Source organism: Garra rufa, chromosome 25 (genome assembly GCF_049309525.1).
Source record: "Garra rufa chromosome 25, GarRuf1.0, whole genome shotgun sequence".
Classification (NCBI taxonomy): domain Eukaryota; kingdom Metazoa; phylum Chordata; class Actinopteri; order Cypriniformes; family Cyprinidae; genus Garra; species Garra rufa.
In genome coordinates, this window is record NC_133385.1 from 21,270,122 (window position 1) to 21,294,802 (window position 24,681).

The window sequence follows — 24,681 nt, forward strand, 5'->3', positions numbered from 1 at the left end:
GTATTTTGTGTGGGACAACTCTTGTCGGTTAACAGTTTTGCATATTTCATGTCTATGCAGTTTTAATGTTTGATTTAAAGGAAATTTTTGTATGATAGTAAAAATGACTAGTGCTCTCTTTAGATTCTCTTTAGAGAAAGTTTCAAGTGCTTGGATCAGTTTTCATCAATACTTTATTGTTAAGTGTTTCTGTAATATTTATTATATGCCAGAGAGTTTGTTATGCTTTAGTAGCACTTACTGGTAAGAGAATCAACAGAGAAGGAGAGAGAGAGATAGACTTAATGCATTTCAGAGTGGCTGTAATATACAAAGTTGGGATTTTATTGCAGACCTCATTAAAGGAAAGACAAAAAAACAAGAAACCACTTAGCATATACATCACTGCCACCTTCTCAAGGATCAGATTTCTGGCATGATTTAGCAAAATTTACTAAGCATATTTTAAAGAAGTTTTTAATAGGATTATTGAGTATTAGAAACACAATGGAACAGGATGTGGCCTGTTATTTGGCCGTTTCCTTTGCAGAAAATGTTTCTTGTGGGAAAACTGTGATTAGTATGTGACACATTTGTGTTTTGCCAAGATTTCAAGTTTGTCCGAATATGACATTTTTAATTATGCATAAAAATAGGTATTTATTTTTATGATGTCAATCGTTAAAAAAAAGAAAGAAGTGATATTTGTTTAACTAAACCACTAAAAGCAGTGATGCACTACTTGCACTAAATTTAATTTAATGAAGTATGCATGGCGTTTTTACATGCATGTGCAAATGTGTGAGTGTGCAAGAGAGAAAATCTTGTTGTGTCTGCAACTGTTTGTCTGGCTTATCTGACAGTATATGAAAGGACAGTGTAACAGAGTGGAAACATGTCCTCATTGTCCTGCAATTATAGCTCTCTCCATTCACAGGATAAAGGGGTCCTATACACTAGGAGCCTGCAATTGGTACAAGAGAATATAGTGGGCCATGAACAATACCTGTCAAACTAAAGGACAGAGCAAGTGTGACACAGTGGCCAGATGCACAACACGACACTTAGACGCTATTGCTTTTAACCAATTGGTAATGATAAAGTCGGGATGAATGGAAGAAGGGTGGGTTGTTTTTTTGTTAGTTTGGTTTTTTTTTTAGATTTTTTTTTATGACCAAGTTAGGAAAGTACTTCAGTTTTTATTTGTAAATTGTTATTTTTAAATTAAATTAAATTAAATTAAATAGTTGTTTGTTTGTTTGTTTATTTATTTAGTAGAAGTAGTAGTAATACTATCATTACTATTAATAATGCTAATAATATTAATATCACTAATTATAATAAAATTTTATAATAATATCTAATTTTGTAAAAGAAAAATAACAGCATCAGATCTATTTAAAAAATACTTGTATACAAATAAGTATCAAAATAATATATTAGTATTTTTCCTTGTAAAAAATGTATAATGTTAACAGCAACAGTATTTTTTTATTTTTTTGTTGGTTTATTATTAATAATAATAACAATAATACACTTTTTTAGTATTTTATTTTTATAATATTAGGAATATAAAAAATATAAGTGTCATCAACTGGCTGCTAAAAGTGTCAAAATGATATATTCATATTTTCTCAGTAAAAATATAAATATATATAATATTAAAACAAATACTGACTAATAGTAACAGTAAACTTTATTTATTTGTTTGTTTGTTTATAACACTGTTATAACACTGTTAATAAAAACAATAATATTCATACACTGTTTTCTGCAATATTTTTATAGTATCAGGAATAATAAAGATATACGTGTATTCAAATAAGTATATAAACAATATATTCATATTTTTTCCTTATAAAAAATTATAAAGTTAACAACAATAGTAATTGTTTATTTGTTTTTAGTAATAATAACAATAATACACTTTGTTTTCTGCAATATAGTTATAGTATCAGGAATATAAAAAAATACTTCTCAGAATGATATATTCATATTTTTCATTGTAAAATAATAATAATGATAATAATAATAATAAATAATAATATTAAAACAAAGTGTTTTAGCAGTATTTTATAGTATCAATAATAACAAAATATTTTATATTTTTCCTTGTAAAAATTATAATGTTAACAACAATAGAAATTGTTTGTTTGTTTATCAGTAGTAGTAGTAGTAATAATAATAACAATAATACACTCAATAATACACTTTGTTTTCTGAAATAATTGTATAGTATAAAGAATATAAAAATATATCAGGTATATAAAAATTTACTTGTAGTCAAATAAGTATCAGAATGATGTATTCATATTTTTCCTGGTAAAAAAAAAATATTTTATATATATATATATATATATATATATATATATATATATATATATATATTAAAACAAATAGTAACTAATCATAATAGTAAACTTTATTTATTTATTTAAATAATACTATTTAAATAATTATCAATAAATTATCAATACCTCCTCTCCAAACTAAACTTTTCAAACATATTTCTCTTTTTGTGTTCATAGTTGATGCATTGCTTGGCAGGAAGCTGGTTGTATTGCTGTTCAAACAGTATGAAAAATGTTCATAAAACTTTGAATGTTGAAATGCTTGGTGAACAATCACAGAATTAAGCTCCATGTTCCAGCATGCTCTTAAAGTTCATCTCTCTCACAAGAATGTAAACTTACCACCTGCCAGCCCTCACCATGCCATTCATTTCAGTTTAAACATTAACCCAGTCCCTCAATGTGCCTTTGTGTCTTCACAGATGGACTCCACCAGGTCTCGGCCCTCTGTACTCTACGAGTGACCATCATCACAGACGACATGTTAACCAACAGCATCACTGTTCGTCTGGAGAACATGTCTCAAGAGCGTTTCCTCTCCCCTCTGCTGTCACTCTTTACCGAAGGCGTAGCTGCAGTCCTGTCCACCAGTCCTGATGGTGTCTTTGTCTTCAATGTCCAAAACGACACGGACGTTAGCGGCAGCATTCTTAATGTCACTTTCTCTGCCCTGCTTCCGGGTGGAGCTCCGGGACGTTATTTCCCATCAGAGGAGCTGCAGGAGCAGCTGTACCTGAACCGTACGTTGTTGACGCTGATCTCGACTCAGCGTGTACTGCCGTTTGATGATAATATCTGTTTGCGGGAGCCCTGTGAGAACTACATGAAGTGTGTAGCCGTTCTGAAGTTTGACAGTACGGCCCCCTTTGTGGCGTCCAACACGGTTCTTTTCAGACCCATACACCCTGTGAACGGGTTACGGTGTCGATGTCCTGATGGTTTCACTGGAGACTACTGTGAGACGGAGGTGGACCTTTGTTACTCAGGCCCGTGTCAGAATAACGGGAAGTGCCGTAGTCGAGAGGGGGGATACACCTGTGAGTGCCCGCAAGATTTTACAGGTCAGTATCACTATCATCTATCTATCTACATATGTCTGTCTGTCTATGTATCCGTCTATCTGTCATTCTGTTTGCCTGTCTATCCATCTATCTATCTGTATATCTGTATGCCCGTCCATCCCTCTGTTCATCTGTCTGTCTCATCCATCCATCTATCTATCTGTCTATCTATTCATCCATCTATCCATCTATCCATCTGTCCAACCATCTGTCTGTCTGTCCGTTAGTCTATGTATCCACCTGTCCATCTATCTGTGTCTGTCTGTCCATCCGTCTATTCATCTGTCTGTCTGTCTGTCTGTCTGTCTGTCTGTCTGTCTGTCTGTCTGTCTGTCTGTCTGTCCGTCCTTCCATCCATTCATCCATCCGTCTGTCTGTCTGTCCGTCCTTCCATCCATTCATCCATCCGTCTGTCTGTCTGTCTGTCTGTCTGTGTGTGTGTCTGTGTATTGTCTGTCTGTATGTCCATCCATCCATCCATCCGTCTGTCCATCTATTCATCTGTGTGTGTGTGTGTGTGTGTGTGTGTGTGTGTGTGTGTGTGTGTGTGTGTGTGTGTGTGTGTGTGTGTGTCTGTCCATCTTATCTATCTGTTTACCTCTCTGTGTGTGTGTGTGTGTGTGTGTGTGTGTGTGTGTGTGTGTGTGTATCTGTCCTTCCATCCATCCATCCATCCATCCATCTTTCTGTCTGTCTATGTGTCCGTCTATCTGTCATTCTGTTTGTCTGTCTATCCGTCCGTCCATTTATTTGTATGTCTGTCTGCCCATTCATCCATGTGTCCATCTATCCATTCGTCTGTCTATGTATCCGCCTGTCTATCTGTCTATATATTTGTCTGTCTGCCCATCCATTTCTCTGTCTGTCTGTCTGTCTGTCTGGTAGTCTATGTATCCGTCTATCCTACTGTCTATCTGTAGGTTTGTTTGTCTGTCTGTCTTTCTGTCTGTCTGAATTGCAATTATGTATCCTGTTGGCTCCCTAAAGTCAGTTCAAAATTAGGAATTGAACTCGGATTTAAACAGCATTCTCAATTCAGGTCTGAATGGGGCACAATTTTATACACAGTTCATTATCGGCCAAGTGAAAATTGCAAGTCTGATTGCCTAGAAAACAAACAGCTGTCTCAAACAGCATGATCTGAGGTTATATTCGTTATGTTGATGTATAATACTTAGCAAATCCAAGCAATAGTGAGCTAATAGTAGAGTGTGCCACAACAAACACTGAAAAGTGTGTGTGTTTTGTATGGCTAGTTTATTGCAAATTGGTTGCAAATTGTCCTCTTCTCAGTTGCTCAGACTCGTGAGAGTGTCATTAGTTGAGTGTCATCCGCTCTTGGTGGAAGGAATTATCCTGTCTAAGTTTGACAGCAGGAATGGCATCCAGACCCTCAGTCCCGAGGTTCCCGCACTGGATCATTCACTTTGACAGCTTCTGTCTGTTTCTCAGCTCAGGTTTCTGGACTGCAGTAAAGAGTAGAGAACCTCTGCCCTCTCAAGCCCTCAGGTAGTATGTGGTCATAACTAGAGGTGTTGACAGTGGCCTCTGTAGTTCCTCTCATGGGTTTCTCTCATTACAGAGTAATGTATCCCTGTAATTCCTCAGAAATGAGGGATTATCTGACCGACATTTGGATCATTACTTCTTTGGAACCTCTTTTGTGTGTCCCAGTCGACATAGTTCCTCTGGGCCCAGATCTTGTCAAGGTAATGGCAGCTACACAATGGTGTGCACATCGAGCTGGCCAGGAATCAGAGATACAGGATTACAAGCGCAACAAGGTAAAGTCCTTCAAGCAAACCTTAGATGTTTGTTCCGAGGCTACTGCGATTGTCAGCATGATGATGGATTTTTGGGGAGATTGTCATCGCCATGTTTCTGTGTCCTGTGCGGATATATCCATCTCAGGTGAAAACAAACCACACATGGCTAGATACACACACACACAGGGTCCAAAATAACACACAGAAAGTAACAAATACAAGTCAAATTTGATATGATCTAAGACATACAAACTGTCTGATTGAAATTTTTACATCAGTGAAAAATTTGTTCTGTATCTATCTATCTATCTATCTATCTATCTATCTATCTATCTATCTATCTATCTATCTATCTATCTATCTATCTATCTATCTATCTATCTATCTATCTATCTATCTATCTTTCTGTCTATCTATAGTTCTATCTATCTATCTGTCTGTCCGTCCGTCCGTCCGTCCGTCCGTCCGTCCGTCTATCTATCTATCTATCTATCTATCTATCTATCTATCTATCTATCTATCTATCTATCTATCTATCTATCTATCTATCTATCTATCTATCTTTCATCTTTCTGTCTATCTATAGTTCTATTGTTGTATCTATCTATCTATCTATCTATCTATCTATCTATCTATCTATCTATCTATCTATCTATCTATCTATCTATCTGTCTATCTATCTATCTATCTATCTATCTATCTATCTATCTATCTATCTATCTATCTATCTATCTATCTATCTATCTATCTATCTATCTATCTATCTATCGTTCTATCTATCGTTCTATTATTCTACCGTCCTGTCTATCTATTTTAATAAAAAAAATTATAGTTAATTCTGGAATGATTATAGAATGTCAATTCTTTTTTCTTCTAATTTGCATTTCAATTTAAAATGCATATATTTGTACTATTATTATTTTCACCTGCTGTCAACAGGTGTGGCAAAAATTCTTTTTTTGGACCCTGTATACACACGCACACACACATATGTGAAAACAGGGCTAAAAAAACACTCAGGAAACAAGATTATCAGGTTCAGTTGACCTTTATTGCAATATAAAGCAAAGCAGTCTAACTTTCAGCTGTGTTTTTCATGATGTTTATCTTAGTTTGATCAAATGCCTTAAACTCAATCTCAGAATTGTATATTGTGATAAATATCAAAGGAACCCTCTGGCAAAAATCTACCTGTAACAATGCGAATGATGTCACTTTTGCTAGCGGCATCTTCTAATAGCGAGTCGTCGTCGGTTCACCCCACATCTAATGTCACGTTACAAGAGACTAGCAGAGCATAACAGGTGTCTTACAGACCACCAGGGCTCTTTCATTGTTCTTCTATTGCTTGGCTTTGGTCCTGTTTCTTTAGAGTATGAACAAAGGTTAGTCTGGGTCAATGAGCACAGAGACCCGCCTGGAATCACTAAGTAAAGAGGACACGCTGCTCAATGGTCTCTCTGAAGCCTTCTCATTTAGACAGAACTGAAAGCCATTGTCCTGCTGGGACTAAAACTTAAGCTCGCTCAAGTGATTGGGTTAGAAGGTTGGGTTAAGAGAACAAGTTTCCAATTATTATCTGATATTGAGTTCCACGGTTGAACTGCACTTAGTGTCAGTGGATGCATGAAATGTGGGTTTATTACCTCATTTTGCATGGCTTTTTATACGCTTGAAAATAAGTGTTCAGACGCTGATGGCTCTATGAAGACGTTTCAACGTTCATGAAACCTTTCCATTGTACAGAAAGGAAATTTATAATGGAAAAAAAGTTTTTAAGAACTGTTCATTGTAAGGTTCTTTGGGGATCCAAATTGTTTTTCTGTTGTATCTCTTTTGGAAACTTTATTTTTAAACTGGTGTAAAACTGGTATAAACTGGTAATTCCAGAGTCAGATTGATAATGTTGACAAGAGTCAGATTGATGTTAAAGGAACACTCCACTTTTTTTGGAAATAGGCTAATTCTCCAACTCCCCCCGAGTTAATAAATTGAGTTTTACCGTTTTGAAATCCATTCAGCCGTTCTCCTGTCCTGCTGATATCACTTTTAGCATAGCTTAGCATAGATCATTGAATCATATTAGTCCAATAGCATCGCATTAAAAAATGACCAACGAGTTTCGATATTTTTCTTATTTAAAACTTGACTCTTAGTTTTATCGTGTACTTATACCGGCGGAAAATGTAAAGCTGCGATTTTCTAGGCCGATAAGATTAGGAACTATACTTCCATTCTGGCGTAATAGTCAAGGAAGTTTGCTGCCGTAACATGGCCGAAGCAGGCACAGTAATATCATGCAGCACCTGAAATTAGTTCCCAGCTAGGTTAGCATTTGCCGGTATTAGTACACAATATAACTACAGAAGAGTCGAGTTTTAAATAGGACAAATATGGAAACTCGTTGGTCATTTTTGAACGCGATGCTATTGGTTTAATTGGATTCAATGATCTATGCTAAGCTATGCTAAAAGTGATATCGCTAGAACAGGAGAATGGCTGAATGGATTTCAAAACGGTAAAACTCAACTTATTAACTCAGGGGGAGTTGAGAATGACCCTATTTCCAAAAAAAGTGGAGTGTTCCTTTAAATGCAACACATTGGCTAAAAACATTCTAGTCAATCAGTTTTAGCAATGCTCCCATTTTTCCAGAAAATGTAAAAAGTAGTTTGTTGTAGTAATGTTTCTCTGGTATTTACTTTTCAGGAGAGCGATGTGAGGTGAATGCGCGTTCAGGCCGCTGTGTTCCTGGTGTTTGTAAGAACGGAGGCAGGTGCGTGGATCTGCTGGTGGGAGGTTTCCTGTGCCAGTGTCCTGACGGCGAGTACGAGAAGCCCTATTGCGAGATGACCACACGCAGCTTCCCTGGCCAGTCCTTCATCACCTTCAGAGGCCTGAGGCAGAGATTCCACTTCACCCTCTCCTTTACGTAAGTAAACCATCTAGAGTTACCTAATCCATCAATTTATCTACCCCCCCCCCCATCCACCCATCTATACACTTACCTCACATGTCAGCAATGTCCCTTTTCCAAGGGTCATTTCAGAGAGTTGCATTTTCAAAACTTAATTAAATATTATACTTAATATTAAGAATTATATGTGAGCCTGGACCACAAAACCAGTCATAAGAATAATTTTTTTGAAAGCTGAAAGCTGAATAAATTCTGCATTGATGTATGGTTTAAAGTTGTCCAAATTAAGTTCTTAGCAATGTATATTACTAATCAGCAATTAAGTTTTGATATATTAACTGTAGGAATTTTACTAAATATATTCATGGAACATGAGCTTTACTTAAAATCCTAATGGTTTTTGGCATAAAAGAAAAAAATATCATTTTGAACCATACAGTGTATTTTCAGCTATTGCTACAAATATAGCCGTGCTGCTTAAGACATACTTATAACACTTTACAATAAGGTTTATTAGTTAACATCAACTAAGAATGAACAATACTTAATTGTTACACTGTAAAAAGTTTTCCCCAGTTTCAACTTAAAAACTTAAGTATAGCAGCTGCCTTAAATTTTTAAGTTAAATCAACTTAAAAGTACAAGTCATTTCAACTCACGACAATAAAATGAGTTCAAATGACTTGTACTTTGAAGTTGATTTAACTTAAAATTTTAAGGCAGCTGATGAACTTAAGTTTTTAAGTTGAAACTGGTGAAAACTTTTTACAGTGTAATGTTAATTTCAGCATTTACTGATGGATTATTAAAATCATGTTTGTTAACAGTAGTTAATGCACTGCGAACTGACATGAACAAACAATGAACGACTGTATTTTTATTAACTAACATTGACAAAGAATAAATACTGTATTAAATGGATTGTTCATTGTTCGTTCATGTCAATAACTAATGTTAACAAATTACACCTTGCTGTAAAGTGTTACCATTATATTATAAAAAATACTAAAATAATAAATTGTATTATATAATAACATCTCTATTTTAATAATTTTAATAAAATGTAATATATATATAATAAATTATATATAATAAATTGTAACAACAACAACCACATGTCACAGCATACAAGGAGGCAGAGGTAAGTATAAAACATAAAAGGTGAGTTTATTGACAGAACGGTAAGTATATTGCAGCAGGTTTTGAGGTGAGTATTCTTATCTGAGAGGTTCCAAAGTCTTGGTAAGTAGATCCAACAGAGGCAACAGGGAAACACAGAGTCCAAAACAGTCATGGAGATATAGCGATCGTAGGGGGTGTGATCTGTAGACCAGACGCTGGTGAACTGAACAGTCCAGGCTTATATAGGGGTGTGGTAAGTGGAATCAGGTGTGTAATTAGAAGTCAGCTGACTGGGAACGTGTGTGTGTGTGTGTGTGTGTGTGTGTGTGTGTGTGTGTGTGTGTGTGTGTGTGTGTGTGTGTGTGTGTGTGTGTGTGTGTGTGTGTATGTGTGTGTACCTGGTATTCATGTCCCCACAAGGATAGGAATACCAGTAGATTTTGACCTTGTGGGGACATTTCTTAGGTCCCCATGAGGAAACAGGCTTATAAATCATGCACAATGAGTTTTTTTGAGGAAGTAAAAGTGTGCACAATCTCCTGTGAGGGCTAGGTTTAGGTGTAGGGTAGGTGTAGGGCGATAGAAAGTACGGTTTGTACAGTATAAAAACCATTACGCCTATGGAATGTCCCCATAAAACATGTAAACCCAACATGTGTGTGTGTGTGTGTGTGTGTGTGTGTGTGTGTGTCTTCAGGGTGCGTGGCTTGTGGGTCTGGCTGTGGTAGAACTCTGACATCACAATATAAATAATAATAATAATAATAATAATAAAGATCTTATAATAAGTAATAAGTGATCATATTTTTATTTTAATACTTTAAAAAGTAAAATATATCATGATAATAATAAATAAATGTAATAAAATAATTTAAAAAAATATTAAAATAAAAAAATAGGCTTAATAAATAAAATAAATGTTAATAATATAATTATATTTTACTTTAATAATTTTAAACTAAAATATCTTATAAAAAATAATCATTTGTATTAATAAAAAACAGTACATTTCTATGTCAATACTATTTATAAATGTACAAATATATATATTTTTCATTTCAGTTCATTTTTTGTTATTGAGTATTCATATTCAGTTTTTATTTTGCATATTTCTATTTTGTTTTTATATATTTTTATGTCACATTTAGTTAAAGGGGACATCGGATGAAAAAATGTACTTTTGCATGGTGTTTACATATAAATGTGTCTTAGCAGTGTGTGGACATAACCGCACTACAATAAAAAAAAAAAGAAACATTCACTCATTTTTTTAATCCCAAAAAAACCTAAACAGTCTCAATTATCAAGTCCTTTTGATTTTCTGAGCAGTATGACATCATATTGCTCAAGCTCCGCCCATGGCCGCTGACAAACAGTCCCTTATTAGCATATTTCCACCCTCAGCCAGTACGCTGTCTGCCATTTTCTCAACATTTTAGCAACAATGCCACTGAGGATGCAGTGGATTGGTTTTGTTTTTAATGGTAACGAAAAAAACTAAGAATGGGGTGGGGTGAGCAGAGCTCATTATCATTTAAAGAGCCATGCACTGAAACGAGTCGATATGAACAGAGCTGTTTTAAAAAAGGTACAAAGGGTGTTGTTTTACACAACCATTGAGGAATTTTACCCGAAGTATGTTGCAGACTTTTAATGAAAACCCTAAAGAATCACACCAATTTAAAATGGGCATCTACAATGGGACATCTAATCTTGTGCAAATCTTTTTCAGCTGTTTCCTATAAAAAAAAAGGCCTGCAGTAAAACGATTTACTAAGGGTAAACACCTGTTTAACCTTCTCTACGTCTCCTCACTTTCCCATTACACCATTTATTAATTACAGTGTAACCGATCTAGCAAATTAGACACCATTGCATACCTACCACACAAGTTCTTCTCATGGCAAACATGAAAACAGGATGCCGCGTGTGGTGAGGCATCTTTGTTCATACTTCCTGTGCGTCTGCCCCTTTGCCATGTGCTATCTGACACCTCTCCCTGCAAAAATCCCAGGTGCCCGCACCACAGGGCCAACTGAGATACCAGAGGTTGGCAAACATCAGAGTATCGGTTTCCCCCGTCCATTACAGCGTCATTACCTCTAGCTGTGTCTCTTGGCAGGTTTTATCACTTCCCTTTTCCTCTACTCCCTGTCTTTTTTTATTCTTCTGTCAAGCCTGCATGTTTTTGTTGTGAGTGATCGTTCTAGGCTTTTTTCCTGCTCTTGATCTGTGGATGAGAAATGAATATTCATTCAAATGGAATGTCTGATTGTAATATGATAGATGTGGTGTAAGACAAGATTAAAACTAATTTATGAAATTAGTTTTTTTCTTAAATGGCCTGTGGATCCGAATTTACACTTTGAATTGAAGAAGCTAATTATTATGCATTAAAGTTTGAATTGAGCAAGCTAATTATAGTCATCATTAAGGTTTTCATTTTTCTTTTCTTTTTTTTTTTAATTCATAGGTTTGCTACCAGGGAGAGAAACGCCCTGCTCCTTTATAATGGCAGGTTTAATGAAAGGCACGATTTCATTGCAATTGAAATTATTGAAGAGCAAATCCAGCTGACCTTCTCTGCTGGTAAGTAAAACAATTCATTTTAGTCTTAATGTGAAATTTAAATATATAATCATTTAATTAAAACTTACGTTTTAAGAACAGTACCCAATGCTTTTGTTTAATAAAAAATCAAGAAACCAATACATATTTAAAAAATATATATATTTTATTTTATTATTATTATTATTATTATTATTGTTATGTTAATGATATTACAGATATTTTTTTAAATAATAAACTATATTTTTGTATTGGATTAAATTTGTAAAAATCTATTTTTATTTTTGTCTTGTTTTGTTTTTTTTGTGTGCTCACTACAAACAACTAAAAGGGCTTTAATCAGATTTGAATCTGAACAAAGCTACTTTTTTTAGGTGTCATATCCCAAACATTAGTGTGTATGTATGTATCAATATTTATTTATTCATTTCATTACTTTAATTTATTTTATGATGATAATACTATAGAAGCCTGTTTCTGACACTGATTAAAAAAATGAATAAAATGTTATTGTGACCTTTTATCTTACAATTTTTACTTTTTTTGAGATATAAACTCACAATTGGGAGTTATAAAGTCATAATTGTGAGATATAAATTTGCAATTCTGAGAAGTAGAGTCAGAACTGTGAGATATAAACTCACAATTCCATGTTATAAAGTCAGAATTGCATGATATAAACTAGCAATTGTGAGTTATAAAGTCAGAATTGTGAGATATAAAGTCAGAATTTTTATTTTTTTCTCAGAATTGCGTGATATAAATTCACAATAGCAAGAAATAAAGTCAGAATTAAGAGATAAAAACTCTAAATTCTGACTTTTTTTGCAAATGCGAGTTCGCATCTCGCAATTCTGACTTTTTTTCCTTGCAATTCTTTTATTTCAGAATTGTGCGATATAAACTCACAATTACGAGTTGAAAAAGTCAGAATTGCAAGATATAAACTTGCAATTCTGAGTTTTCTGACTTTTTTCTCGCAAATGCGAGTTTGTATCTTGCAATTCTGACTTTTTGCCTTGCAATTCTAACTTTTTTCTCTGAATTCTGAGATATAAACTCGCAGTTGCAAATTATAAAGTCAAAATTGTGAGATATAAAGTCAGAATTTTTACTTTTTTCTCAGAATTGCGTGATATAAATTCACAATAGCAAGAAATAAAGTTTTTGCAAATGCGAGTTCGTATCTCGCAATTCTGACTTTTTTCCTTGCAATTCTTTTATTTCAGAATTGTGCAATATATAAACTTGCAATTCTGAGTTTTCTGACTTTTTTCTCGCAAATGCGAGTTTGTATCTCGCAATTCTGATTTTTCTCTGAATTCTGAGATATAAACTCGCAGTTGTAAATTATAAAGTCATAATTGTGGGATATAAATTCACAATTTCGGGTTATAAAGTCAGAATTGCGTGATATAAACTCACAATTGTGAGTTATAAAGTCCAGTTTTGAGGGGGGAAAAAGACTGCTATGTTCACAGAATTGTGTTTATCTCCCAATTCTGACTTAATAACTCACAGTTGAGTCTGAATTGTGAGACATAAACTCGCAACTATGAGAAAAATAGTCACAATTTCAAGATATAAACTCAGATATATAATAAGAGAAAAAAAATAATTCTTTCTCAGAATTATGAGAAATAAAGTCAGAATTGCAAGTTTAATTCTCAGAATTGCAACTTTATTTATCAGAATTGCGAGACAATTCTGACTTTATAACTCGAAATTGCAAGATCAAAAGTCACAATTACCTTTTGTTATTTTTTATTCAGTGAGGGAAACAATCAAATCAAATGTGTAAAAATCTATTTTTATTTTTTGTTGTGGTTGTTGTTGTTGCTGTTTTGTTTTGTGTCTGCTCAAACTACAAACAACTACATGGGTTTCAGTCAGATTTGAATCTGAACAAAGTTACTTTTTTTTAGTGTCATATCTCGAACATTACTGCGTATGGATGTATCCAGATCCGTGCCAAAGGAAGCAGGTGGCCAAAGAGCATTAAAACACACTTCCTCTGTCTACCTGTTCCTTTGTTTTGTCAAACCTCACACATCAACAGGAGTTACTGTCCAGCCAGTGTGTGTGAAATACCACGTCCCGTCTCTTTAACGGGTCAGAATTGTTTCCAAAGGAAATACGACAGTGGAATTCATCTCTGGAGTGTCTTAGTATAAGCAGATGCTTGTTACATCTTACTACAACACTGAGGGTCACCCGTCCACATGGGCTGAGAATAAAGACAGTGAAAGGCATTTCCTTCACTGTCCTGGAATGTAAAACATCAAACAGCACAGCGATTCTCTGGTAAATTATGAACCTTTATAGGTCAAAGGCCTGTCCCAGCTTACTAGCCATCACTCAACATAATTGAGTCAGGGAAAGATATAAACAACTAAGATATTTGACATTGTATGCACTGTCGTGGGAGGTCCTGGCACACTATTATCTCCTTGATAATGATTTACTCGTTTATCCACTAGACTGGAAAATGCCACACAAATTAAAATCCTCATTGCGCTTTGGAGCCATTGAATTGAATTGCATATTGTGTTAAGTGTTAAGTATTTCTAGTTAATTTAATATTTATATTATATTATATAAATATAATTGTGTATTTATATTTATTTAGTTGTTGTGCAAATATATATTTTACATGTAAAAACATTTTTTTTTCTTTATCCAATGATCACAAGCAGAATTACTCTTTCTTGAATTTCAGCAAAACTGGTTTCCTCTTTCCTGTTATTTTTCTATAGGAGAATCTAAAACCACGGTGACTCCTTTTGTAGCTGGTGGGGTTAGTGATGGACAATGGCACACAGTACATCTACATTACTACAACAAGGTAAGTCATTTGTACCAAACACAATGAGAATGGAGGCTGTCGTGGTTGGAAAGTCAGTGAAGAAAAATTAATGGGCCTCAGTCGGGAAACACATTTTTTTTTTTTTGCATTAAGATATTACAAAAATCTATATCACTTTTTTTTTTTTTTTTTATTCTAGCGGTTTGATGGTTTATCACATTTTTCCCCTGACTGTGCCTTTATATAAATCAGAATGTATGAAACGGTTGCAGAGCCATAGTGTTTTAATTACAATTCAAACAAACATGCTACATATTCACTTTTTTCTAAACGCGGAAGTCTTGTCCAACTGGAGCCGTCCTTTACATTTCTGGTCTCTGGTGTTTGTAGTGAAATTAACATATTTTCCAAGCTGATAATGTAACGTTAAACCTGTGCACTTTTTATGTTTAGTTATATTGAAAAAGTTTCATTTCAGTCTAGCTTTTTTTTACCCCATTTTATCATGGATTTCTATGGAGATCGGAACAAGAAAACACCCAAACAGAACTTAGAATCCTTCATCGCACCACTCATCAGTTATTTAGTAAAATGGTGGATAGTGTAAACAGTTTTTGATGTAAAATAGATTGTATAACTTCAAAATTTAAAGCAAAAATAGAATGGTCTGACATTAGCTTTGTGAAATTATGCTACATAAATGAGAACGCAAATTCGTTCTCTGCCAGCAGGTGGCGCTTATGGAACAGCCGCAATGTAGCATTTCCTTAGTTACCGCTGTACACAAAGCACTTTTAAATACTACATTAATATGCATTATGAGGTAAGATGAAAAGAAAATACTGTCAAAACCTTTCTGAAGACAGACAGTTCCCCTCAGAGATGCATTCATATAAACCCTGAAAACAGTATTTAGCATTTTTTTTCCCAATAGAGTGTTTTCACGACACATCATCAATCAGTCATGTTGGCGGCACGGAATGTGAACTGAACCGAACAAAACTCTGATTGCTGATTATTGCTGCTAAAAATGGTCAATTATTGTCATGTTTTGGGCTGTACGAATTAGTCGTACTGGAATAAAACATTTGGAGTACTTTAGACTGCCAAAAGGAGAAGAGTGCAAAAAACTGTATGAGGAGTAAAAGAAGTTTGTGGTCGGCCAAACTGAACCAGCATTTCCAGGGCAAGAATTTTGACAACATTCGTGTTTGTTCTTATAATATCCAGTCAGGTAGGTGAAATATTAGGCTAATATCTTAATTAATACTGCTCATACGTATCTTTACCACCTACTAACTTTAGTTTGTCAAAATATTGTGTCCTTTCCTTCTTACTAAGTTCTTTTCTATGTCATTTAGCAACTTACACACGTTTTTTCTGGGTTTTTTTGTAATTTAGACAGCATGAATTAGTAGAACAACATATTCAGTAGTACATTAACCATGCAGTCCATGCTGTTGTTTACATCCGAGTATCTAGAATATGGCTGTGCATCCGGGTAACTGACCAAATTGTGACGTAAATGCAAACCCTCTACATTTTGTCCATCGTGAACAGTGATCCTGCTTTGCCTGCTGCAGTGTTTTTTTCTTCTTTTGCATTCGTCTTCAGCATCTTAAATATCAACTAAAATTTAAACTAAATATTTTTTAGGTCAAATCAGAATATTAGAAATTATTTAGGTAAAAATTGCACAGTTTGACTTGAAGTGCAATGTTTGGAAGTCAATTAGCACTTTATTTGCACTTCAGTCCAATTGTTTAGTTCTGTGCGAGAGAAAGTCAGAGTCTCACAAGTCGTGTGTTTCTTGATGAGATCAGTGTGTCCATATTTCATGATAGAAGACATATGATATCAGCGGCATCTCTAGCTGTATCAAAGTTCACAGCATCTTCTAAGAACTCCAGTCAAAAGAAACAGCTTGTATTTCTGCTTCTTTGATCCCGTTCAGTTTTCAGACCCTCATATTTCAGTTGCTGAAATGCAGCATTTATGAAGTATGGTGCGAGTGTAATACGTCATGTCTCTTGTTTCATGGCCAAAAGCTAGGTGCGTGTATTCTGTTATCCGGGATCTCATTACACTTCGTCTCGTTTTTAAGAGTATTTTGTAACCCATAGTGTTTGTATTATTCAATACGGTATTGAATTCTTGTTCTTCGTGTTTTAAAGGAAAAAGTTCTCGAGTGTTTTGTTGTTTGTTGTTGCTGAATTACAAATAACTCACCATATTGTAGTTAAACGAGCAATTAATGTTCCTAAGTGACATTTTGGTAGCCTTAATTTCCATGCTGCCTAACTTTAAAACAGTATTTGTTCATAAGGAATGTGTTTTAAGACTCTAGTTGAGTCAGTACTCCTGAATTAAATCATAGTAAAGCTTTAAAGAATCTCACTGAAGTCTCTTCAAAAAGAAACATTCGTCCCTGAGGGATGACAGTCAACATGCAGTGGGTTTCTCTTTTTGAGTGCATAATTTCTTTGATTTTTGTTGTTGTTTGAAGTTTGAATTCCCTGGTGAAAAAAACAGCTAAAACCAGCCTAGGCTGGTTGGCTGGTTTTAGCTGGTCAACCAGGAAAACCACCAGCTAAAACCAGCCTGACCAGCCTGGCCAGGCTGGGAGACCAGCTAAAACCAGCTACTTCCAGCTAAAACCAGCTTAAACCAGCTAATACCAGCCAACCAGCCTAGGCTGGTTTTAGCAGTTTTTTTCAGCAGGGTTGTCACTAATATCAGTGGTTGCAACCAAAATGTATCTAATATAAAGTAGTGTGTAAATTAGCAAGTTTATTATTGGATTGGAACACCATTTACACTTGTAAACGAACTGAAATTTCAGACCCTAAAGCCGTCTGAGATTCAGCGCCCCTTTTCTTCATGCGTATGTCGTGTTTGCTCCATTGTGGCTGTAGCTCCCCCTTAACCCGTCACTTAAAGAGTCTAAGTTCAATATAGTCCGATGGGGAATGCAGACAATAGCAGACCCCCTGTTGAGTTAATCCGGGACTACAATAACACGCTTGGAGTTTCTAAAAGCGCCAGATGGCACACGTTTTTTCTGTTGCACTTAAACATAAAAACGCCCCGGTCTATTATTGTAAATCTCCAGAATATGCTTTTTTATTTCATGAAGTTTTGCTCCAGCTGGAGCCTTGTCCATATGGTAAGGTTGTGGTGAAGTACCGAAATCCATCTCTCATCTTCTTCCAAAATCCATCTCTATTTTGTTGCTCAGCAGTTTCTAACTGTGAAATGGTGACTATGTGAATCACTTTCTGTTTGACCCCATTGATTTTTTTCTTTCCCCATTGATCTTAGAGTTGTTTTGTCTACGGACGCAAGTTGTTTTTGAAGACACTTTCAGATATTTACCTTTTTGTGATAATAAGCAAACACAACGGGACGCAGCTGTAATGCAGTGATGCTTTGAAGTGTCAGGTCTCTTCATTTTCAAGTGTCACGCCTAGTGGCGACCTACTGCGATTTTTACAAACAATCCTTTGATGATAAAAAAAAAAAACCATTGCATTAATTCACATTTTGACAGTCTTTTAAAATTATTTGGTTTGTTGAGACTGACTGTTTTTTTGTTTGAAGTCACAGAGACCCTAATCATGTATGTGTAATAATAATAATAATAGTCCCCCCCCCCCCTCCTATTTTTAACCTGTCTTTTCTGTTCACCAAGACTTCATTTATGTGATCAAAAATGCAGTAAAAAACAGTAATATTGTGAAATATTATTACAAATTAAAAGGACTGTTTTTTGTTTACAATTATTTTAAAATGTAATTTATTCCTGTGATGCAAAGCTGGAGTTTTAGCATCATTACTTCAGTCTTCAGCGTCACATGATCCTTCAGAATTCATTCACATATGCTGATTTGCTTCTGTATGGGTTAAATTTGTTGTATCTAGGGGTATCTGAGAACACATTTTAAAAACTTGAAGATTCAATTATCACATATGAAGCGTGATTAAAAAAAAAATAGTTTATAGTCATTTCTCATAACATTAAGAAAAATGATTAAAGAACAGTCAAGTATGTTAAGCTATTACTTTCGGGTTTCACTGCCCCCAAACAACATACAGTTGAGGTCAAAAGTTTACATACACCTTGCAGAATCTGCAAAATATTAATTATTTTACCAAAATAAAAGGGATAATACAAAATGCATGTTATTTTTTTATTTAGTACCGACCTGAAAAATATATTTCACATAAAAGATGTTTACATACAGTCCACAAGAGAAAATAATAATACGTTTCTTAAATGTATAAATGTATAAAAATGACCCCGTTCAAAAGTTTACATACACCTGATTCTTAATACTGTGTTGTTACTTGAATGATTCACAGCTGTGTTTTTGTTGTTGTTGATGTTTAGTGATAGTTGTTCATGAGTCCCTTGTTTGTCCTGAACAATTAAACTGCTTGCTGTTTTTCAGTAAAATTCTTCAGGTCCTACAAATTCTTTTGTTTTTTCAGCATTTTATGTTTTGTATGATTTTGAGATCCATCTTTTCACACTGAGGACAACTGAGGGACTTAAGTTCCAAGGGTGTAAATTTTTGAACAGAATGAAGATGTGTAAATTTTTTTTATTTTGCTTAAATATATATAATTTTTATTTTTTATTTAGTACTGCCCTTCAAAAGCTACAGCAGATACTTACATGTTTCCCAGAAAACAAAATAGGTTTAAAAATTGAAAATGTTTTTACCCCCCAGCATTGTGTTTCCTTCTGAAACATCAGTGAGCATTTACCTTATTTTGGTTAAATAATTAACATTTTGCCGATTCTCCAAGGTGTATGTATACTTTTCACCTCAACTGTATATTTTCTGAAACGGATCACTGATTTTGTAATTATTATTATTATTATTTTTTACTTAATAGCACATTTGGAAAAGGGGAAAACATTTAGGCACTGGAATCTATTAACTATTGTTTTGAACTTTGAAACAAAAAGGCTGATGAGTTACAAGGTTGGAGGTTAATAGCTGTTGTCGGGATTTGTGTGCATGTGTGTTCCTGAGGGCATTGAGCTTGTCATTGAGTTCATTTTCATCAGTGGACTCAGGAGACAGGAGAGATTGTGGGATCATCATGGTGTTATGATGGAAGTGGATCCTTTTTATGAGTGACAGAGGTTTGAGTTGCAGTGACCTCTTAAGGGTTGTCAGCATTCTGATTGTGAATTTTCTTTTTCTTTTTGCTCTTTTTTTTCCTTACTGATTTTCGTGCACCTGATGAAAATTGTAATAGAGACGTACAACCACTTTAATAGCAGTAGAAACTTGATATTTGGATGGTATTTGGGCTGATAAAGGCGTCTCATACTATTTTTTTCACTGGGTTTTCACACTGTTTTTAAAGCTATATGACTGTTGTTGACTGAACAGTTGGCTTCAGGCCTTGACCAGTTGGATTTATTCCATGACACGTGCGTCAGAGTGCAGGAATGCTCCCATTCACAGCTTTCCTTGTTGACCAGTTTAGCAGTCTACTCACATTCCCTTCTTCATCTCTTTGCTGTCTGGCAGAAACTGAGAGGAATATTAAAACTTGGCATCTCATTTGAATTTTTAGACAAAGGATCAGTCAGAACCTTTGTAGTTTCAAACAATGAGAAGATTAATCTTATATTGCATGTTAAAATGCTTCTTTAGCAGAATAAAAGTGGAATATATATATATATATATATATATATATATATATATATATATATATATATATATATAATATTATTATTATTATTATTATTATTATTATTATTATGCAAAGTTTAAATATTTAAATAATTTATTATTTTTTTATTATCCTTTTGATTTATAAAGAGCAACATTAATAATACTAATATTTATTTATTTTTATTTATTTATTTATTTACCGTTATTTATTATTATTATAGATTATTTTTGTTAAACAGAAGAATTAACATTTATTTATTATTTATATATTTTAATTAATTACTTTATTGACAGCAGCACTAATGATAATGATGATGATAATAATGATAATAATAATAATAATATAATTCTTATTCTTATTATTATGCAGTTTAAATATTAAAAATAATTTATTATTTATTTAATTATCCCTTTGATTGATAGAGAGCAACATTAATAATAATAATCAGCAACAATAATAATATTTATTTAATTTTTATTTATTTATTTTCTGTTACTTTATTATTTTTATTATTATTATTATTATTATTATTATTATAGATTATTGTTATCTAAAGTTGAAAAGAAGTATTATATCCCTTTTATTAATAATTATTTATTTATATATTTAGATTTATTTATTTGCAGTTATTTTATTATTATTATTATTATTATTATAGATTATTGTTATGTAAAGTTAAATAGAAGTATTAACATTTATTTATTATTAATATACATTAATTATCCCTTTGCTTTATTGACAGCAGCACTAATTGTAATAATAATAATAAAAATAATAATACATTATTATTATTATTATTATTATTATTATTATTATTACTGTTGTTATTATTATGCAATGTTTAAATATTCGCATTCATCTACAATTTATTTAATTATTCCTTTGATTTATAGAAAGCCACACTATCTATATACACTCTAAACACAATAATATTATTATTATTTTTAGTATTTTATATATTATTGTTATTATATATGTAATAATTTTACAAACACTTTAGAAATGTTATTCTGCTTGCGCTCTCCTTTTACACTAATAACTCGGTAGACATAAAGTCTGAATAGTGTCCACAGTGTCTTCAGGAGCAAGTGATGTTCACATCACACCAAACTGTCACTTGGACATTTTTAACACCACAGGGCAGACATCAAAGAGCAGCTCAGCACATCATACGCACCACAAAATCAATTTTAATGAGCTGAGAAAATTTTTAAAAACCTCTTGCATGGGGGAAGGGTGTTACCAGATGATAATACAAATTTCGGCTGTGTTGTGGAAACAGTGGGTCTCTGGGGAGGTTTTACGTGAAATGACGAGCTCTCTTTGTCTGGTATCTCCTCTGTGCCAGCATCTCGTTGGCATAATCCAATTAGATGAGCTGAGAAAGACACAGAATGTCACAGAGTGGCAAACCATTATCTCATGCTGTGTGTCAGAGATTACAGACAAACAAGACTCACAAAGGTGTGAATGGAAATAGTTAAGATTCACAAACTTAGCCAAAATTTAAGACAAAGGTTTATTGGCGACATAAGTGTGATCTTCATTAGGGCTTACAAACAACAGATCTCCTTGTGAGGGACCTACTTCCTTAAAAGATTAGTTCACATCCAGAATAAAAAATTTCTGATAATTTACTCACATTTCAACCAAGATCAACGGGTTGAAGGTTCAAATTGTAGTTTCAATGCAGCTTCAAAGGGCTCTATCTTCCAACATCGTTGTTTTACCTTTTTTGTAAAGACGTTTGACTTTCTTTGCACATTTCCATTAGTGATTACATAATGTGTGAGATCGAGCTAGTGCAAGATGAGCATTTGTGGTTAAAAAGTATATACATTTAAAAAAATTTAGAAAATTACAGATCGTTTCACTAGATAAGACTCTTTTTCCTCAGTTTGGATCATGTAGAAACCCTTGAAGTTGCACTGAAACTGCAATTTGGATCTTCAACCCTCTGATCCCCACTAAAGTCCACTATTTGGAGAAAATTCCTAGAATGTTTTCCTCAAAAATTCATCTTTTTTATAAAAAGTATCTTCAGTGTAAAAAATATTGATACTGTGAATAACATTTTTACACTAGACTTAGTAGAAAATACTTATATGACTTTTCTTTTTTCTGTCAGATAACAAAATAAGTTTGTGTTACAATCACATTTTAGCTGTAATCAAAATCATTGAATGAAAATTGCTTATCATTTCTACTTGTTGTTATTCAAGCCCAATATAGGGCGTCTTGGCATTCCTCACGGCCCCTCCGAGGAAAAGGTTGCTGTGGTTGCCGTCGATAACTGTGATCTGGCCATGGCTCTGCGTTTTGGGGGACAGATTGGAAACTACAGCTGTGCAGCCCGTGGCACCCAAACAGGCCAAAAGAAGTAAGTGTTTTCCTACACTGTAAAAAAAAAAAAAAAAAAAAAAACGCATTCTATTTCACTGTATTTGACAAACCTGATCTCATGCAAAAAATGCACCTGTGGGAACTTATTTGCAAGATGCGAAATACGTACCGCCATGTACATTTCGTGACGTAGCTAATGTGAAATGTCCATTAAGTGGCGCTTAAAGAGTCTCTGTTTAATTCTTTGAAAAAGATGAACGTACATATGGTACGTTTTATGTGACGCTGGTTTTGTATGTCGTCACAGTTCTGATGTCCATTGAGTGGTGCTATAACTCTAATGCTCTGTGATGCTTTAAAATAATGCACCATCTGCACTACACCTAAACCTACCCAATAGTATAAACAGAAGTAAATGTGACGTAAAAATGCAATCGCAAGCATGCCGTTTTAGCTTGTTTTTCGATCTCTAAACTATCAGCTCTTTCATCGTGAGTCATGTTTTTCACGGGATTCGTACCCAAGGATTCCACATCCTAAGTCCAATTCCACGCTGCCTGAGCTACCAAGCAAGCTTGTTATGCCTGGAAAGCAAAACATATAGAGCTGTAATCATAACTGCGAACGAAAACAATTATAAGTGCTCACCGTTTTACCACCTCTAGTTCATTTCTGTTGGAAACTGCAGTGATATGTACTTTTTGGTACGTATTTCACGTCTTGCGAAAAAGTTCCCACAGGTACGTTTCATGAGATCAGGTAGGTATTTAACTGTTAAATTACATTAAAGGAGAAGTTCACTTCCAGAACAAAAATTTACAGATTATTTACTCACCCCCTTGTCATCCAAGATTCATGTCTTTCTTTCTTCAGTCGTAAAGAAATTGTTTTTTTGAGGGAAAAAATTCAAAATGCAATTTAAATGCAGCTTCAAAGGGCTCTAAACGATCCCAGCCAAGGAAGAAGGGTCTTATCTAGCAAAACGAACCTCAAATGCTTGTCTTGTCTAGCTCTGTGTAAACTTTTGTATTTTGGTTCATGACAGTTAGGGTATGTCGAAAAACTCCCATCTTATTTTATCTCCAACTTCAAAATCGGCCTACATCGCTGTTTTACTTTTTTTTGTTTGACCCTCCTTGCGCGTTCACTCTGTAAACACTGGGTCGGTACTTCTGCAGCAATGTAGAACGATTTTAAAGTTGGAGGAGAAAATGAGATGGAAGTTTTTTGATATACCCTAACTGCATTGACCTAGCCTGGAAAAATGCAGACCCTAATCTATTAAGATTAAGGGCCTGGGATCGAGCAATGAAAAGGACCTAACTCGAGGGGCGGCACCAAGCGTGCATTTGAAACTCTCACTGAACGCAACTGGATAACGCCACGACCAATCACAACAATACATGGTGTGACGTATCCAGAGCGACGGTGAACATATACGAGTGGATTTCAATGTTATAACATAAACAATGTGACAAGATTAATAACTATTAATTACGACGGCCGAATCAACCTCATAAAACAATTAGGTCCGATCAAACTATTCATTAACTATCAACTAATATGTGGATAGACGCTAGCACTAGCGTTTCATTCAGCAGCGAGACATATTGTCCTGTTCAAGTTAGGCTACTGTATTACTATTGAATAGTTCAGTTTTTCGTTACAGTAAGTTTACCAAGTGACTCTTACCATTTGTAAATGAGATGGACCTCATCCACCACAATCCCGATCAGGTTGTCCCGGTAGACCTTGTTCGATAACATTTATCGCCACTTCTTTTTTAACAGCCAAGTCTCGAGATTGCTGAATGCTATCTGGCATTGCCCGCTTCGGATCTGTTCCTCTTCCTGCTTAACTACCAGCGGAGCTAACTGATAGATTAAACTCTTGCCGTATCCAGTCGGCAAAACAGCAAAAACGTCCTTCTGGCAAAGGAACGATTCGAGCGCGGTTTTCTGTTCCTCTTTTAAATGAAAAGCCAATTCTAACTCGTTCATTGTAGCAGCCAAAGCCGTTTTAAACAACTGGTTTTCATCTGTAGAATAGATCTCTTTCAATGTTTACTAAA

General features: G+C 34.3%; 1 protein-coding gene across 1 annotated transcript in view; it reads left to right on the plus strand.

The window, feature by feature from the left end:
* The window catches only part of LOC141301198 (cadherin EGF LAG seven-pass G-type receptor 1-like), a 79,183-nt gene that overhangs the window by 26,938 nt on the left and 27,564 nt on the right, over window positions 1–24,681 (plus strand). Inside the window, exons 2-6 of the mRNA XM_073831445.1 lie at window positions 2,753–3,391; window positions 7,867–8,089; window positions 11,670–11,785; window positions 14,521–14,609; window positions 22,490–22,647. Of these exons, the coding sequence (XP_073687546.1) occupies window positions 2,753–3,391; window positions 7,867–8,089; window positions 11,670–11,785; window positions 14,521–14,609; window positions 22,490–22,647 (1,225 nt within the window). The remainder of the gene's footprint in view (window positions 1–2,752; window positions 3,392–7,866; window positions 8,090–11,669; window positions 11,786–14,520; window positions 14,610–22,489; window positions 22,648–24,681) is intronic.